This window comes from Tachypleus tridentatus, chromosome 11 (genome assembly GCF_004210375.1).
Source record: "Tachypleus tridentatus isolate NWPU-2018 chromosome 11, ASM421037v1, whole genome shotgun sequence".
NCBI lineage: Eukaryota > Metazoa > Arthropoda > Merostomata > Xiphosura > Limulidae > Tachypleus > Tachypleus tridentatus.
The window spans coordinates 63,138,504-63,157,963 of NC_134835.1; the positions used below are offsets into that span (position 1 = coordinate 63,138,504).

A 19,460-nucleotide genomic window follows, 5' to 3' on the forward strand; every position below is an offset into this window, starting at 1 on the left:
TAAATAATGAACTTGTAAATGAAACGACACTAAAGAGGTTTATAAGAATGCTAAAACCAGTCAAGTGCCTATTCTATTAGATGTATGTAATCGAATTTTCAGCGCTAATTCTTAAGTGTTTGTCATGAATTTCGACAGGAATTTGCAATGATTGGTGCACCACCAGTGAGCATGCGTAATATAACCATTTCAATTGAGCACGTGACGCACACTCGTGTGTGTGTGTGTGTGTGTGTGTGGAGAGAAGCGAGTTATGGAAGAGATTATAGGTGACTGAGTTAATGTTATGAGGTTATGAACGTTTTATATTTACATATGTTTACGGTTTGTAGTTATGTATAACAGTATAATCTATTTATTAAGATAAGTTATTGATATTATATAACAGGTTATTCGTGATGACAAGATACCCACTTGTTAACCTAAACATAAGAAAGTCGAAACGTTGTTCAGTACTTTATTTTAATTGACGTTTTAATACCCATACCAGCCGTATTGAGAATACAAACGAGAACTTAGTTCAAACTCTTAAAGTATGACAGAGGAAAACTCACTAAAACGTCGCAAACATCACGATAGACTTGTGTTTTCATTTAGTAGGCCTAACAGAAAAAGTTATTCTTGCACGGTTGTATGTACAATAAACCCAACGAAGCCGTTTCGTCAGTCTGCAATTCTTTCCACAGTGTGGCGACTATTGTTCTCTCTAGTTTGGCATTTATTGAATGAAACGTAGTAGTTCTTAGTTCATTATAGCTTAGTTTAATCTTAACCAATATTTTAAGCTTCGTGTAAAACTAAAAATATTGGCTGCCAAATAATTTTCTAGTTTGAGTGGGTGATATGAAGAAGTGAGATGAAACTACATATCATTCCTTTTGATTTTACTTAAAACGAGAACATGGTAATATAAAGTTCAGTAATTTATTTTTTTAAAAACTTGTGAAGAATATCGCGAATTACATGAACATTTTAATCTATTTAGTAGCACAACCAAGGGCGTTCCTGGGAAATGAGAAATACGATTCCTTCTTTTTTAATTTAAAAGTTTTTATTCACTTCATAATGGGCCTGGCATGGCCAAGCGCGTAAGGCGTGTGACTCGTAATCCGAGGGTCGCGGGTTCGCGCCCGCGTCGCGCTAAACATGCTCGCCCTACCAGCCGTGGGGGCGTTATTATGTGACGGTCAATCCCACTTTTCGTTGGTAAAAGAGTAGCCCAAGAGTTGGCGGTGGGTGGTGATGACTAACTGCCTTCCCTCTAGTCTTACACTACTAAATTAGGGACGGCTAGCACAGATAGCCCTCGAGTAGCTTTGTGCGAAATTCCAAAACAAACAAGCTAATCAATTAGACTCCATGAACTGATCACTTACATTTCTAACAAATGTACTTAACCAGTCTCCACATAGATATGTGTTAGTGATGTAAGTAAGCAAAATCATAAAACTAATTAAGACTGTGGTCACATGTAGTGAAACATTTACACAAAACTTAAGTATTAGACAGACGATCATGATCTTAGATCAACTGTTCAAATTCAATTATTCCTGGTAAACTTACTAGAAAAGATCAGACAGTAGATTAATGGAGATGTTCATTGTAAGTGTTAGAAATTAGAAACCTTTTCATCACTAGAGTTAATATGAGCAACCATAGCTTTATTTTCCTGGGGATATGATGGCCTTGAAATGGACTTGTAAAAGTTAATTGTTTAAATCAAATTCATTGTCTGAAAAATACCCTTATTTAAAAAGCGTGATGATGATTTTTATTACACCTACAGCCAAGTGTAATAATATCTGTATGTATTCAATTGTTATAGCATGTGATTAATCAAATAGAGTAAATCACCAAAAAATAAATATGATATAATGGAATGTTTCTCTATTTAGAAACTATTTACAAAATGCAATCGTTGGTTATTTTATTACGCACACCTAACTAGGACCGGGTAGGGCCCCCTTTTACCTCCAGAACAGCCTGTATCTTTCGCAGTATGGATTCAACAAGGTGCTAGAAACATTCCTTATGGATTTTGGTCCATGCTGACTCGATAGCATCACGCAGGTCTTGCAGATTTGTCGACACACATTCATGCTGTGAACCTCCTGTTCCACCTCATCTTAAAGGTACTCTATTGGACAGAGATCTGGGAACTGTGTAGGTCATTGGAGTACACTGAAGTCACTGTCATGTTCATGGAACCAGCTTAATATGATGCGTGCTTTGTAACATGGAGCATTTTCCTGCTGGAAGTAGCCATTAGAAAACGTGTAGACTGCGGCCATAAAGGGATACATATGGTCAGCAACAATGCTCAGGTACAATGTGACATTCAAATGATGCTCAATTCATATTAAGCGGCCTAATGTATGCCAAGAAAACATTCTCCACACCATTATACCACCAGCACCAACCTGCACCGTTGACGCTGTTTACGCCAAATTCTGATTCTACCATCTGCATGTCGCAGCAGAAATCGAGATTCCTTAGACCAGACAACATTTTTCCAGTCTTCAATTGTTCAGATTTGGTGATACTATACCCACTGTAGCCTCATCTTCCTGTTCTTAGCTGACAGGAGTGGAACACTGCTTGGTATTATACTGCTCTAGCCCATCCGCTTCAAGGTTCGACTCACTGTGCGTTCAGAGATACCATTCTGTACACCACTGTTGTAAAGAGTGATTATCCGAGTATTTGTGACCTTCCTGTCAGCTTGAACGAGTCTGGCCATTCTCCTCTGACCGTTCTCATTAATAAGGTGTTTTCATCCATAGAAATGTCGTTCACTGGATTTTTTTATGTTGTTGTTGTTTTTCGCACCGTTCTCTGTAGTGCGTGAAAATCTTAGGAGATCAGCAGTTTCTGAGACTTTGAAACCACCACGTCTGTCACCAACAATCATTCCACGGTCAAAGTCGTTTAGATCACGCATCTTCTCCATTCTAACGTTTGGTTGAACAACAACTGTATCTCTTGACCATGTCTGCGTGTTTTATATATTGAGTTACAGCCAAATGATTAGGTGTTTGGCTATTTGAGTTAAAGAGCAGGTTTATTTGATAAAGTGACCACTGAATGTATCACTAAACCAGAATAGCACGTCACACACTAGCCAAAGGTGTATGGCATGTCTAGTTCCTTGTATATTAGGAAGTTATTTTTAGTTTTTTAGCAAGAAAAGTGTATCAAATATTGAAACAATTATTAACAAAACTTCAAGTATTAGATACACTAATGTACTATTTACGAAAACTAGAGACAGGTGCCACTACAGTATTTGATAATACATAGTTTTATTCGTATTACAGTTTCATAAATATAATCCTTCAACTCACTTTCAGATTTTATGTAATAAAAATACAGGAAATTATACTTATTGTTATTATAGAATATTCATTTTGAAGTTACTTTTAACATTTCAGCAATTGAAATTACGGAATGATAGAATTAGTGTGTTTGTGAATTTCGCGTAAAGCTCCTCGAGGGCAATCTGCGCTAGCCGTCCCTAATTTAACAGTGTAATCACCACTAACCGCCAACTCTTGGGCTACTCTTTTACCAATGAATAGTGGGATTGACCGTCACATTATAACGCCCCCACGGTTGGGAGGGCGACCATGTTTGGTGCGACTGAGATTCGAACCCACGACCCTCGGCATGACGAGTCGAACGCCTTAACACACTTGGCCATGCCGCGCCCAAATAGAATTAAATAGGTATTACGTTTATAGTTATAGAATGTACTTTACAATCAAAATAGTATTATGTACACTTAACTCATTATGATCAACTTCTGTATGTCACGGAATTTAATAGTCAATAAATCTACTTGACTGATTTTTCATTTTAAACAGATATACGAAATACAAAATGTGTGTTTATGCGATGTGTTCATGATATTTTGTTTCTTAAGATTTGATGGGACATGCTCAATATCTACATTTCAATTAACATATAATTCTTGCATATCTTCTATTCAATTAGCTTTCATATCAGAATTTTCACGTGCTGAACTTAATAGTCAATAGAAACGAAGTTAAAAATTCTTTCTCTTGACATAATGATACAGAATGCGAATTATTCATTCATGGTGTTCTCTTTTATGAGATTTAATAGTCCTGAAAAAAGAACCTTCAATTTCATTGATCTTACAGTTTAGAGTTATAATATGAAGCAAACGAATTAATAAATATATCTCACTGTAAAAATATATTTTGCACATAGTTATTTGAAATGTTTAAGTGTTATAGTTATGGAAATTGAAGATATTCATTGTTGTAATGGTAAAGATATTCACATTACGCTTCATCATTCATTTATGTTTTATAAAAGATCGTAATCTCTAGTTGCTTTAGTGCTGAGCAAAAAATGTAATGTATTGTTTGACTGTTTCTATGGAAATATGGTTAAAACCATCAGGGTCTTTTACAATACAAATGACGGATAATATGTAATATATTGTGATGTCACATTGAAACAATAAGCACTGTGATTACCGTCGGATCTGTAAAGTGTAGACAGCAACTCCAATGATGAGTAGCATCATTACCCTCAAAAAAGAATTTTTTTCAGAGACTCATCTTCGATGGTAGCCTCGAGGTTTCATGCCAAGTCTATCTGAATGTGCATTGCAACCAATGAAGGGAGGTTAGTAAGCGTTGACAGACACTCTGATAGTCTATAATTACAACCCATCCTACAGTAAGGTAGCCAACCACACGGTTCTCCTTTAAGGTATAGAATCGTAAAGTACTTGTGTTCATTCTATGCTAAATCGAAATGTACGACGCCTTTCTTAAGTTAGTGGAAAGACCAAACATTTAGTTATAAGACTAATCATATTTCTGCACAAAACTTCCTTTACTCACATTCTTTATTTTCAGCAAGAATAACAATACCAGTCTTAATCGTATTATTTTTGGTTACATGCGTGCATTGATTTATTGAGATTTAAAAAAGTACTTTAGTAACAGAGATCCCTGAAAATCATGTTCTAGACTAGTTTCTAATGGTTTCTCTGTGTATTCGTTGCTTTTTAACCGTACACAAGTGATACAAAAGCATTGTTTTTGTTGCTCAGTCGTTTAGAATATCACGGTAAAAACAGTTATTTCCCAGAAAGGGACGGCCTGGAGGTATCACCTGTTTTAACTACTCGCACCACAATACAGTAGTGTGTTGTCTGCAGTCAACCAGTAGATATGGTGTATTGTCGTCACACGAGGGACGCTTGGCGTTGCAATTTGTGCTGTCGTGACGTCAGTAAAATGTGCGCATGTCATGAATAACGAGTAAAACTGTGAATCCTGTAAGTTACAACACTGCATAAAATATAAACTTAAAAAGCAAGAAATAAAATTATTTGTTACTGTTACTCTTTACTCTTGAAAAAGAACACTTTCGGAGGTCCTATAAAAGTACATTTAGTTTTAAGTGTTTTTTGGCCTTTCCACGGTATCGCACGCCCGGCATAACCAAGTGGTTGAGGCACTCGACTCGTAATCGGAGGGTCACAGGTTCGAATCCCCGTCACACTAAACACGCTCGCCCTTTCAGCCGTGGGGACGTTATAATGTCACGGTCAATCCCACTGTTCGTTGTTGAAAGAATAGCCCAAGCGTTGGCGGTGGGTTGTGATGACTAGTTGCCTTCCCTCTAGGGACAACTATCATAGATAGCCCTCGTGTAGCTTTCCGCGAAATTCAAACCAAACCAAACCAATCTACGGTACAGCACCGCAAAACATGATCTAACGTGGGCCTGAAAAGCGTAAGTGTGAAAGACAGGTGAAACAATACATAAATTAGCTTACAACTACTGAATTGATGGCTGAAATTTTACATAAGAAGTTTACATTAGTAGTAAAACCAGTCAAGTGTTTGTTTTCTTACAGATGTATAATCATGTTTACAGATCTCTTTCCCAAGAACGTGCCATGATTTTCTAACGGAACATACAATTTGCTATTTGCAAGACTCTGGGCAGCACCACTGAGCATGCGTAACATACACAAATCAATTGAATGTGTGTTCTCACTGAGGTTACACGAAGGAAACGAATTGCTGAGACGACCATAGTGGTTTTATCTTCTCCTACCTGGTAATAAGCGTTTTAAAATTTATAAGCTTTTAATATCAATCATTACAGATAAATTAATTATATAGATACCAATTAAGATGTTAAGTGACATTTTAGTTCGAATTCTTAAAAATGTGACAGAAGATAGAGCATTACAATAGACCAGTATTTTGTATACGTAACAGAAATTTTCTGGTGTGTAGCTCTCTCAGTGTATGTACAATAAACCCAACGAAGACGTTCCATGAGTCAGCGATTCTTTACTTGTAGGCTTCTTGCTATTATCACTGGTTTGTCATTTTATGAACGAAACTTAGTAGTAGTAATAATTGAACTTACTTAGTGTATTGCCATTTAAAATATTAATATTTATTTTATATTATTAATTATATGTTTATTTTTACTTAATCTTAGAACGGGAAAGTTCAAATATCTGAAACTTGACTCAGATTTTATGAAGTAGATACATATAAAATAACAGATTCCAAATATATTTTGGACGTTGAATTGTCAATACAAAGGTTTGATAACCAGTTACGAGCTATTAATATTATTCAAAACAAAAATCATGGGTATGCAAAGTTTAGCAGAGTATTTTTTTTTAAATCTGTGAAGAATATTACGAGTTACATAAAGGTATTTATTTAACAACATTAAACTGCTGTATATTCAAAAGTAAAATAGGATAAGCAAGATAAAGAAAATAAAGCCAATGCTATTGGGTACAGTTTGTTTTAGTATTGTTCGTTTAATTAATTAAAATGTTTTTTGTTGTTTTTGTGTGTCCAAGAAAATGCTGCAAGTCTGACTGTAAAACATTAGAAACCTTGTAGTGCTCAACGTTCTCTGGGAATTTGTGTATTTTGTGGTAACATTATGCTTGTAGCAGTTAACAACATAAAAACTGCTCAACCCTCAAACATAATACTTGAAATGTCACTTAAAAAGTGCAACTGAACAACAAGCAGTCTAGCTTAAATAACTGGAAATTGTGATTGGGTTATCTTTGATTAAGAGGTAAAAAAATAAAATTATATAATCAAACAGTGTTTTGGCATCTACTAAAATCAAAAATAAAAGTTATTTGAAATATATATATATATATTCATAACTAAGAATTAGCTAAAACCTTTTAACTTGTACAAATTTTTTTGTAAAATTGCACAGATATCGATTGTAAATTCAAATTAATGGAGATACAACATTTTACTTCTGTGTATAAACAGGAAGTAACCACAAAGATCTTGGTAGTTGACCTTAAATTGAAAGTATTTACACTTCAATTATAAGAATGTTTATAATTTTAAAAACATTATCACAACTCTGTTAAATTTTTACAGGACATCAAATTGTGACTTTTTCCATTACTTTAGGTTGCCACTCTTTATTTATCACGACCTAAGACTCAGAGCTTGCATTTTTATTTGTATTTAACAGATTTAACTACTACATTGTTTGAAACAGTCTCTTGATAAAGAGCAAACCAGCAGTCATGTCAGCAGAGAAATCTAATAATAGCGAGTGTCAGAAAGAAAAGGACACTGAAGGATGTCACCACAGTAACACAGAAGGATGTCATCATGGAGATACCGACACTGCCAAGTGTGAACATGAACATGATAGTGAGCATTCTCATCACCATTTGGATCCAGAGATTGCATGGCTGTGTGAAACAACTCACAGAGGAAAGATGCCACCAGAGGAGACTTGCAGAATTTATGATGAGCATGCAGAGGACTATGAAAAGGTAACTTATAAGATAGACACAAAGGTTACCAGTATTTTGTAGCAGCATAATAAATGTACTTCTTCAACAAACATGCTTGTCATAGTAAAAAGACTTTCCAATATTAGTGTCATGAGAAAACCTGTGTACCTTTATAGCTTCTTTGTTTGAAAGATGTGTTACATAAAAGAAGTAAATTTACATCCATCCATCTTTTTATGTCAGATTTTACACACGTCCTCATAATTAAATATTTTTTTATGATTATTATGCTACAATGCATGGAATATAAAAGGCATGTTCATTTTATCACCTAATTTCCTATTATGTATATTGTAATATTTATTATTACAGGATTTGGTGTGGTAATTTTAGAATCAAAATATGACTTCTTTTTCAGAAAGTATTGTAAATATTTATAGAATTTATTTAAGGATGAAAAGCTGTCTTATGATGAAAAATATCACTGAAGAAGTGAGAATAGAGACAATGGAGGGTTAAAAAATCAATACAATTACTTGATTTAAAAAATGCCTTGGTCAGATAAGTTACAGAAGTGTAAGTGCCACAAATGTTGGTTACTGTTTCCTATATTTGTAAGAGAATAATTTTGCAAAGTTTCTAAAACATTGTGCAGTGAGCAGAAACAATGTTTCAAATCCTGGCTGATTTCAGTTACCATGTCTAGAGACAGTTATAAATATCATCCTTAAAAATCCATTTCTGGTAAAAACTAATTGTAGGATGCAGCTTAGATTAAGAGTCTTGCCAGATTTTGTTCTTAAAAACCAATATTATTAGAGATAAGAGTTTTGTTTGCTAATACATCTGCATAATGAGCAGTTAAAAACTGGTAACTCTTAATTTTTTAGGATACTCACAACTGCATTCAGTTACAAATAGTTTTCATTTGAGTGAAACAGAGATAGATATTTTCAGATTCAACAGCTTTGCTTGTAGAAATTGTCTTTTACTTCTTAGCTAATGTCACACCAAATATATTCAAAATATTTTTATGCATATGAAGATTTATATCTTACCAAAACCACAGTTCATGTACCTTTCATAAATGCTTTTGTTTGTATGCTTTCTAGCTTGCAAGTAAATATACGTGTGAAGAATGGGCCCTTGTTATACCTGCTGTTATAGAAACCAAGATCCTGAAGGATAAAAGCTGTAGAATCTTGGATGTTGGGGCTGGAACTGGTGCCAATGGAAGTCTGGTACTTTAGTTCATGATGAAACATTTATTTAAATCAATAATATTAATCAATGTTTACATTTGTGCAAGAAAATAGTAGTATGCAAGTCAATACTATAATGTTATAATGTGTTACAATATTTCATTATAGTCCTAAGTTTTGTAACTGAATAATAAACCTAACCAAGTAGCTTAGCCATAACTGTAATATCACAAAATAAAAGTAGAATAGAATATAGCAAGTTTTTAAGAAAAAGAAATAAATGAAATAACTTCTCCCTTTATTTTGCAAGTACTTGAAATTGCAGCTAATACACCTAAAAATTTTGTGTGAACCCTGGTGGCTCAGAAGTAATTCTAAGGGCTTATTATGATAAATATTGGTTTCAGTACCCATGTCAAGCAAAGTACAAATTGCCTAAAGTCTTTTTTCAATTTCTGAAATAGATATAGAAAAAGATGCCCAATGTATTGCTTTGTTGTTAAGAAGAAACGAAACCTTATGATGAAAGAAAATATTTCATAGAGATGTTGATGCCAGTACAGAAGTGAAGTTTTGACTACTTTAAATATTTGCCTTCATTTTCAGTTACAGAAGCTTGGGTACACCAACATTGATGCTTTAGATGGAAGTGAACAAATGCTGGAAATAGCCAAAGCTAAAATACCTACAAAAACTTCATCCATGTTGTTCTGAAAGATGGAGTCCCTATTCCTAATGTTGAGAATGGTATATTCCCAAAATGTTTTTTTTATGTATTTACTGAATAATGATTTATTGTAAAAAATTGCTATGTTTTATAGATTACTAACAAGCTATCTTTGATCTGTGGATGCTCTAACTCTTACAGGAAAATATTGTTTGTAAGTAACCAAAACATCAGAAAAAAATGTTGGCAGATAATTTGTTACAAAATTCTATCTTAATAAAAACAGCATGGCTAAATCAAGAAACTGTAAAGATGGCAAACTTTTCTAAACCACACAAATAAACAGTAAATATTTTAATTGCCTGTAATTATAGGCTACTATACACTTCTATGTTGGATAATTTATTGTTTAGAACTCTTTGATTTTCTTTTGGATGTTCCAAGAAATTATAAAAATCCTCTGTTCATACCTGCCTGTCATGATGGTTAGTAAATTCCATTTAAACATTACACAAAAATGTTAAAATCTTTTGTAGTAATTTCTGTTCTAGCAACTAATTTTATGATAACAAACACAAAATCAAAAGCTGCTGCTTCAGAGTTTCTTGCATTAGACAGAATTGTGTAACAAGGAAAATTACCCATCCCCAGTCATGGGAAAGTTTAAGATAATCTATCAATTTAAATTGTTTCATGGACTTTGAAAAAGGTTAATTTGGTTGCACTCTTGATTTCACTCACAGACAAAGCTCTGAGTTACTTAAATGACCCACCATAAAAAGTAATTGTTGTGCATTTCATTCATGCGAAGAACTCTACAATAACTGATGATAAATCTATTTTTTTAAATGTATATAATTGTGTGATTAATTTCTAACAACTTATTATAGAATATTTTGCTCAGAAAATAAAATTAACATTATTCATGGATGTTCTCCTGTCATTTCAAAAGTGAATGTTGAGCTTTGCATATGTACGCAGCTTTTCTAACAACAAATGAACACTTAAACACCATGGTTTATATATATACATACACATATACAACTGTTTCTTATCTTTTCATTTGTGTAAAGAAAGTAATAATTTTGGTTGATGGTGAAAATGAAAGATAAATCTACTTGGATTCATATTTATTTATTACTGCCATAAATGTTAAGTTTGTCTGGACCAATATTTTATAACCTTGTCCTACTCTCATATTCATTTCTAGATACTTACACTGCTGTTGTGATGAATGGAGTATTTTGTCCAAATCACTTTACTTCTTCAATCTTCCCTGAACTAATCCGTGTAGTAAAGCCAGGTAAATTGTATTTTTTTTACATATATTATGAATACTCATTTCAGTAATTTATATACTTCGATGTAAGTTGTGTGTGATCACTGATTCTTGACTTTCTTGTTAGTTAAGTTTCATAAAATGTTTGCAGTATTATGTAGCATTAATGTAGAATGAAAATAAATTATTTGCTCAGATTACTATATCTATACCATATAATTCAATTATAATTTATAATTTATCAAACTCAGTAACTGAGCTGTATTTGGATATAAAAGAATTATAAAATTTTAAACAGGCTAAAGGCTCAACTTACCAGCACAAAGATTTGTCTCAAAGGAAAGAGATGATGCTGTTAAATTTGAAAATGGCTGAGAAAACCACTTGTGGGGCACTCTCAGTTTTTGACTGGTTATTCACATGTCATATATAGAAACAAGTGTATATAAAGGAATATTTCCAAAAATAGCTTTTAGGTGAGCAGGGCCACTGTTTTATTCAGTACCTGATTGATATTTTAGCAGTAAAAAAATATATGAGGTTATTACTTTATATTCTAGCTTTTAAATATTGGTAATCTGAGTTCCTAATTCGTACCAAACTGGAGACTTTGTATTGTGTCATCACAGACAGCTAATGTGAACCAGTGCTGTATTCAACATACCATGTGACACATAAATATTGATGTTTAGATGTGTTTTTTAATATTTACTTTAAATTAAGAAACTAAATAAGGCATAACATGAATATTTGGATTATAATCTACAGTTTGATACCAGACTTAAAAAGCGTGATGATATGGCCTTTGAGCTGTACATGTAGTGTGTGTGTGTATAAAGGACTGTTGCTTTTATTGGGTTCTCTGAACTGTTCCTTCTTCATGATACTGTTACAGGCTGTAAGTCCAATGTTCATTAGTTTCAAGAAATATATTGTCTACCCATGGTGCTTAATACTAGCAATGTGAATGATAATTCTCATTAATACATAATTGAATTTGTAAATTCTAGTTGTTATTTAAATCACCACAGAATAACACTGTTATTGATGACCTTGCACACTGTGTGGTATTGCAATAATATACTCTCTTCCTCAGGAAGAACAAATATTATTTACCTGAGAAAGAACAAATGCAGCTAGAATGAAATCAGCTTATTAGCTTGCTTGAATTGGTTTTATGTAAAATATGCACATACACAGAATAAATTCAGATTTAACAAGAAGACAAAGTATGGCATATACCTTATTTATAGAAGTGTTTTTTTGTGTCTGAAATGTTCAATACAAACTGTAAAGAATTTATTCAATGCATTACTTGTAATATAGAGAATACATTTGTTTTGTTATCAAGTCTTAGTTGCTATTCCTCTATATTATGCAACTCATTATTTAGTAGTAAAGAACTGAATGTGATAAGAATCACAAAAAGCTACTTTTATGTGAAATTTTATTTTATATTTTCTTATATTAATTTAACAAATTAAATCATAGCATATTATTATTTACTCCAACTGGTGCCGATATTATTTTGATCAACTTCTTTTATTTTTTAACTGTTGTGGTAATGTAAAAAAGTGGCATATACTCAAAATCTGAGGGATTTAGAAGTTATGTATATTATTGCTACACCATAATCAGAAAGTGTGTAGGTGCTTTGCTAAAGAAACATCTCAAAACAGTCAGTGTTTCTAAAAGCATAATATTTTGATATGGTAATACTATTATGATTTTGGCATTCCATGTTTATGGAACTGAAGTACAACCTATAACAATTTTTGTTCCCTTTCTTGTTGTTTTTGTTATTTTGTAGAAATTAATTTGTTTTAGATAGTTGTAACTCCATATTTTGAATTTGTTAGCTTATGTTGTTTTACACATTTATTGCATTTATGGCCATAGACAAAGACTCTGTCACAAGCAATAGAATGAATTATTTGTTTTGTTGTAACAGATACTCTTTACATTCTTAATGTGTTCGTCAGTATGAATGTACATTTATTTATTATACTTAGCAAATGAAGCTCACACTTTATGAATGTTAGGGTTGGATGCTTTACTACTTCAGGCTATAACAGTAAAGAACCTATGATATATGAAGTTTTACTTATATAAATACAACACATTATGTTAGTCTTGGGTAGATGTATATTGATAAAAATTCTACTAACTGTTAATATTTGAATCAATTCCAAAAATAAACATGTGATTAGCTCAGAAGAATTCTTTGTATCTTTTCAGAAATATGTTGATAAAACGCTACTGCTAGAATGAGACAGCTATTTGGGAAATTTTTCATTTTTTGTCCATTTATCAACACCACTATAATGGTCAGTGATACTGCAGTATTCAGGTACAATGATGTCCACATTTCATGAACAACAAAGGCGAAACAAACATTAACACATGAATAAAAACTGAGTGTAATCATTACTGGTTGATTTCAATATTTGTTATTGACTGCAATTGACTGTTGAAACAAAATATAAATATATATATATATATATATACTCATATGTATTAAAAGATTAATACTCAACAATCAAATAAAACAAAATCAAAAGGAATGACTCCATTAAAAACAGCAAATACAAACCTCTGACTAATTATATTCTAATAAACAAAATCTAATCCAAGATGCTGCACAAATCAAATAATCCCAGGGTACAGACTATAGTGTGGGATATAAAAAGTACCTTAGGTTTTGGAGGTGACTACAAAGTAGGACTCAAATTGCAGTGGGGATACACCACCCGTTAGTCTTAACCTCCATTTAAACAGTCTCACATGAAGAAATTAATAAGAGTAAATAATAATAATAATAGAGTAATCAAAATAATTAGAAATTTAAAGAGTTAGATGTATGTACTCAAGCCCATACCTGTCCCACATCTATATCGCCCTACAGACAGTTGTGGGAAGGTGACTGCTCTACCAAGTAAAGAAGATAATAATAATAAGGTACTACCACTTGGGGGTAAGTAAGATAAACTTACCTCCTGAAGTTGAAGTTCCAGCCACCGTTATGGTGGTAAAGCACTATTTAGTAGCACAATAAACAAATTATATAAGTATAGAATCCCAACCAAGTTGTCTAAACTAACTGGCATAACTTCCAAACACCACTTAGTAAGTTCACTGTAACTACCAGTTTTTGGACTCTAAACAAGGCTTTATATGTGTTAAGCTGTTCATCTGCATAAAAGTAGTGCCAAGCTGTTTAAATGATTTTATTAACAACTAAAAATAGTTACAAGAAGCCTTTAGTAAAATCTCCTCAATTTTTACTTCTTTATATTTATTTAATACGTTCTGATACTTATCACAAAATATTTTAATAATTTTATTTAGAGTTTCTTTATTAAATCCATCAATTAATAATTTCTGCATCGTAATTTCAAAATTAATAATAACATATTGCAACTTATTACAAATCTTACAAAATCTAAATAATTATAAAGTTATAATGCATTATGTACAATACACTTCTGTACCCTAGGGATCCTTTTGATTTGTGCAGCATTTTTATTTGGGCTTGTTTTTCTTTACTAGAAAAAAAAAAATATATATATATATATAAAGAGGAACAAAAATCTTGGTGATGCCATATTGTTAGTCCAGTGCAAAATCTTAAAGTGGTATCCCACAATTCTTAGATAAGACATATATATCAAAAGGGTATGAGCCTCCACTGCATATCTAGCTTGTACCACCTGAAGATATCAGTATAACTTCACTCCAGGAGGACATGACACAAAAATAAGCCTAATTAAGATAAATCGCACAAGTTTATACCCTTTTTACATTTGCTTTACAATAATTTTAATTATACACGAAACACTTGCACAAGAAGTTAGAAAATTTTCACTATTTATGAAAAAATAAAAATTTAATTTTTTCATATGCAAAATCTTCATTGAAATGCATAATTTTTTAAAGAAATAATTTGAATTAAATTATTAATGAATATGTGCATGAGATTGTTTTAGTATTTTTATATGCATACTCCATGGTAAGTACATAATTTAATTTTATTTGTAATTGATATTCAGTTAACTCATTCAGTAATTACCTTAATATCATTAGATATTGAATCAACATGTTTTAAGTATTGCTATCTTAGCAGTCAGGTATATTTTTTATGCTTAATAATTAAACTGATTGTTTTATAGTAAAAGTTAACCTTCTGTTTAGGAGGGTACATCTGTTGGTGTATGAATACTGATGAGGTAACAGATGTAGACAAATTCAACAATGATGTGGAAAAACTGTGTAAGGAAGGAAAATGGAAAAGTATCTTTGAAAAAAATTCACAAAACAGAGTTTGGTGATCAAGCAGTTATAATCATGGAAGTTCTCTAAGAGTTATTTGGAGCAGATTTTCAACCAAAACGTTTTCGGCCAGTTGATTTCACATAGATATGTAGTTATATCTACTTCTACAGCCCAAACAGATAACAAATACATATATTCTTATAGTAATTGTAGATGACATTTTACCTTCTGTGACATAATACCTTGCACTATGAAATAATCTAGTACTTTATATGTGTTTGTATTACTATGCCATAAATGGATGATTATTTGTATATCTCTCATTTCCTAAGCAAAATATCAAACTATATTTTATTTCAAGTCCCAAATATATATTAATATTCTATATGAGATTTAACTTTATATTTAATACTCTATAATATATTTAATAATATATCTTGATTAGCATTACATGATAATTTTGTTGTAAAATATTAATTTGAATAATGACTTTTGACTATGTATCTAAAGCACAAAAACATTTCACATCATAGTATTTCATACTATTTATTAAAAGAGATTTAAACTTGGCATCTGAAAATGTAATTAGTATTTTCTATAAATTAGGTTCAATATTTATAAGAAAATTGTAACAGGAAGATTTGGTTCTACACAATTGTTTATGCATATCTCATTATAGCTCAAAATTCAAATATTTTTTATATCATTTGAATGTTAACAGTTTATTTGTGCCTTTATTGGTGCCTTTATTCTCTTAAGATGTGGAAATTCAAATGAACATCAAAATTTACTGTAATAATTTAGATATTTGTTAAAGTTATTATACATTTTGAGGTTTTCACAGTTAGAATACTAACTACCTTGTATGAAATTTTAAATATATATCACCAGTGTTATGAGAAACTTGTTAGTTCATGTAGAATCTTATTTTAGTAGTGACAGTACTTTAAATTACATGATATGATGTATGTAAATTAGCCTTTTGTTAATAATAAATTTTGAATTATGTAATAAAAAGTTTTGAAATGCAACCGTAGTTTTTTAAGCAACATTTTTTTAAGTGTCTTTATTTATAATTGACTTTTTCAGTCTTAGTGCAATTCAAAGCATTGCATTTGCAACTATTAAATTATATAAACATATACATATATCAAATTTCTCTGGCTGTCAGCTCTGTTAAGTGTGCTATAATTTTTCTATAAATCTTACCCATTGGAAAGCACGTACATACATTTGTTATCGTTTTGTGTACAAAAGTCTCAACTTTCCAATTCTCTTAAAAATATTCATATTTTGCACAGATGTTTATTTCTATATCTTACTCAACATTACTTCAGAAAGTTATGTAACTGATGCAAATAAAATAAAGTATGGATTTTTTTCCATGTCTTAAGAGATATTTTTCATTCTTTCTAAAATATCCAAACGTAGCTAACAGATTTTCATAATATTACACAAATACCTGATTAAATTGAATAAAATGATAACAAATACCTGACTAAAATTCTTTGGTATAATGTTGTCAGATAAATAAATCAGTTTGGAAATGTATGAAATTGTAATTTTCTTTATCTAAAACAGTTTTAAATGCCTTTATAATTAACATTTTCAGTCTTAGTGCAAATTTTACCGTAAAAATAAATATTTTTAGTGTTATTATACATTTTTGAAGCTTTGGTGATTATACCACTAACTTGCACAAAATTCTAAATGTGGGTCATCATAGTACTTATTATATGTTCTTTGACGCTGAAGACTGTTGTTTTGTGTCTTATTAATGTGGCCTCATTCATATGATAGTCTAATCATGGAACGGCCTTTCCTTCCTTCTTTGCTCTTTGAACGTGTGTTTTTACCAGTGGAATTCTATGTTGAAATTAACCTAAGCACAGGTGTAGCTTTACTGCCATTTCACATTTATTTATACATGTTTGCAATTAAAGGTAGACGAACGTTTAGCTTTCTTTTCTTCTTTTTTTGCAACATCTTTGGTCACCAATTATTAAGAAATATTGTATAAGGGGCAAGGTATAATAATAAAAATAAACAAATAAGGAAACAAAAGTAGCTTTGTAACAAGGGTAGTGCACAGAGTCTCACCCCTAGGGGCGTAATTTTGCATCTTTTAAAGCAAGTCAAGTTACTTTTCTATGAAATATTTTGAGGAGAGGAGACATCAAACATCCGTATGGCCCTGTCTGAATGTTTCTACATGAAAAAACCACACAACAAAGGAGCAGAATTCTCGTTGTATTTACCTTTTATGTCATTTTCCCTACTGTTATCATAATTATTTCCAATACTGTCTGTGTTTGTGGTAGATTATTTTTCAAACAAATGAAAACAGAACTGAATTTCGGGTATATTTTAGCAGCATTATGGAGTCGCTGAACGTAACTGCAATCGTGAGTCAACACTGTCATCTATTCGATTGACAATATGTCACTAATTACAAACTTTGGAAAATTAATGTTATTCAAACATACACAACACGCTTAGGAATTGAATTACTAATATTTTTTTCTGAAATATTTGCATTTGGTAAAAAATAATTACTTTGTAACGGTCTGGGGACCATCTCGTAAGTATTCGGTCTTTACATATGTGAAGCAAAGAAAGTTGTGCAGGATCATCTTGTTTCTTACGTTTGTGCCAAGCTTCGTTGTACTTTATGTCTGGAGATAAGATGAGTATTGTAATCTATCGCAATCCTCAAAAAGCAATGTTCTTTATGTCTGCGGATAAGATAAAGCATTGACTTTCAAGGCCATGTGGGAGGTCTTGTGGCAGCTACACCATGACTTCTTTTTTACCAATCCCTTGTTCCTGAGTGTAATTCATCAAATCCTGGCATTAGCCTGCATCAAGACAAAATCTGATACAGTTGAGATCGATTAGAGAAATATGTTCATCTATTCGTACAGATACTTTCCACATTGTAAATGATTGTCTGATTTGTGAAATTTTGCGCAACGGTACTCAAGGACCGTCTGCGCTAGCTGTCCCTAATTTTGAAATACTTGATTAGATGAAAAGTATCAAGTTAGAATCACCTATTCTTAGTCCATTCTTTATCAACGAAAAGTGGAATTGACTGTCAGGCTATAACACCCCCACAGATGAAAGGATATGCGTAGTGAAGGAAGAAATTCGAAATTGCATACTGCGAAACTGTGTCATGTCAGGCCTCACCATAAATAACTATTTTACCACCAAAATGGCTATTTTCAACAATGCTATGGTGGGAACATTGTTCACCCTTGGTTCACATATCCATGAATCTGTCAACGATTGACAGAGATATGAAACTTACTCATGTTTGAAGAGCATAGATGTACGATGACAGTGCTGCTAATTATGATGATGTCGACAGAAGCTCAAATGTTGCTTCTGGTAAACTGAAAGGTTGAAGGAGGTCGTAGGAAAAACAGATACATAAAGTTCCTTTCTATTTATTCACTGATAATCACCCCATTCTAGTCTTGAAGTCCATTTTGATTTAATGGACATTTGAAAAGTGTTTCTAAAAAAACCGTGACATGCAGATCGAGGTAATTATTTGTTAGATAACAAAGAGTAAAAGTCTGAATTTATTCTTAATTTGTCGTCCCATATTGTAATTTCATTCTCTTGTGAAGTATCAAAGAAGTAAATAAAAGTATTCATAAACACATTGTTTGATATGGTTTTTACTCCTTTTTTACTCCAAGTTAAACACAAAGTCATACAACCTGTTCTGTGCTTACTCTAGGTATTGAAATACATTTATAGTGTAAAGTCCAAAGACTTGTCACTTACCTACAAGATGACCTTCGAAGAAGGAGAATTTAACTTATTATCTTTATAACTTCTTCAATGTTATCATACCTTTGTGTGGTTTTATTTTGTTGATAGATTAACATTTTTATCACAAAAAATATCTTGTATCACCATTGAAATACACAGACATTGTAAGCTTTGTTTCTTTATTATGTTTCTCAGTGTTCGGTTTGAATTTCACGCAAAGCGACACGAGGGCTATTTGCACTAGCCCTCCCTAATTTAGCAGTGTAAGGCTAAAGAAAAAGCAGCTAGTCATCACCACCCACTGCCAACTCTTTGGCTGCTCGTTTACCAACGAATAGTGGGATTGACTATAACTTTATAACGCCCCCATGGCTATAGAGTGAGCATGTTTGGTGTGATAGGATTTCGAACTCGTGACCCTAATTTCATTATTATGAAATATATGCCATTTTTTCAGTG

General features: G+C 32.0%; 1 protein-coding gene across 3 annotated transcripts; it reads left to right on the plus strand.

The window, feature by feature from the left end:
* The first annotated feature begins 5,951 nt into the window (after positions 1–5,951).
* Positions 5,952–16,604, plus strand: LOC143232301 (uncharacterized). Of its 3 annotated transcripts, none has more exons than XM_076467539.1 (6): positions 5,952–6,108; positions 7,525–7,834; positions 8,908–9,036; positions 9,604–9,744; positions 10,875–10,967; positions 15,135–16,604. In XM_076467539.1, the coding sequence occupies exons 2-4, from the start codon at positions 7,580–7,582 to the stop codon at positions 9,709–9,711; spliced, it is 492 nt and encodes a 163-aa protein (XP_076323654.1). In that variant the 5' UTR covers positions 5,952–6,108; positions 7,525–7,579; the 3' UTR covers positions 9,712–9,744; positions 10,875–10,967; positions 15,135–16,604. The 3 variants fall into 3 exon arrangements, with proteins under 3 accessions (XP_076323654.1, XP_076323655.1, XP_076323656.1); XM_076467540.1 differs by having other exon boundaries at positions 6,076–6,377; XM_076467541.1 differs by lacking the exon at positions 5,952–6,108 and adding an exon at positions 6,110–6,353.
* Positions 16,605–19,460: the final 2,856 nt, after the last annotated feature.

Excerpts from the sequence above, each read along its gene's own strand:
- LOC143232301 (XM_076467539.1), top strand. The coding sequence starts at position 7,580 with ATGTCAGCAGAGAAATCTAATAATAGCGAGTGTCAGAAAGAAAAGGAC. Across the intron at positions 7,835-8,907 it reads ATGCAGAGGACTATGAAAAG|CTTGCAAGTAAATATACGTG; the intron begins GTAACTTATAAG and ends TATGCTTTCTAG. Across the intron at positions 9,037-9,603 it reads CTGGTGCCAATGGAAGTCTG|TTACAGAAGCTTGGGTACAC; the intron begins GTACTTTAGTTC and ends CTTCATTTTCAG.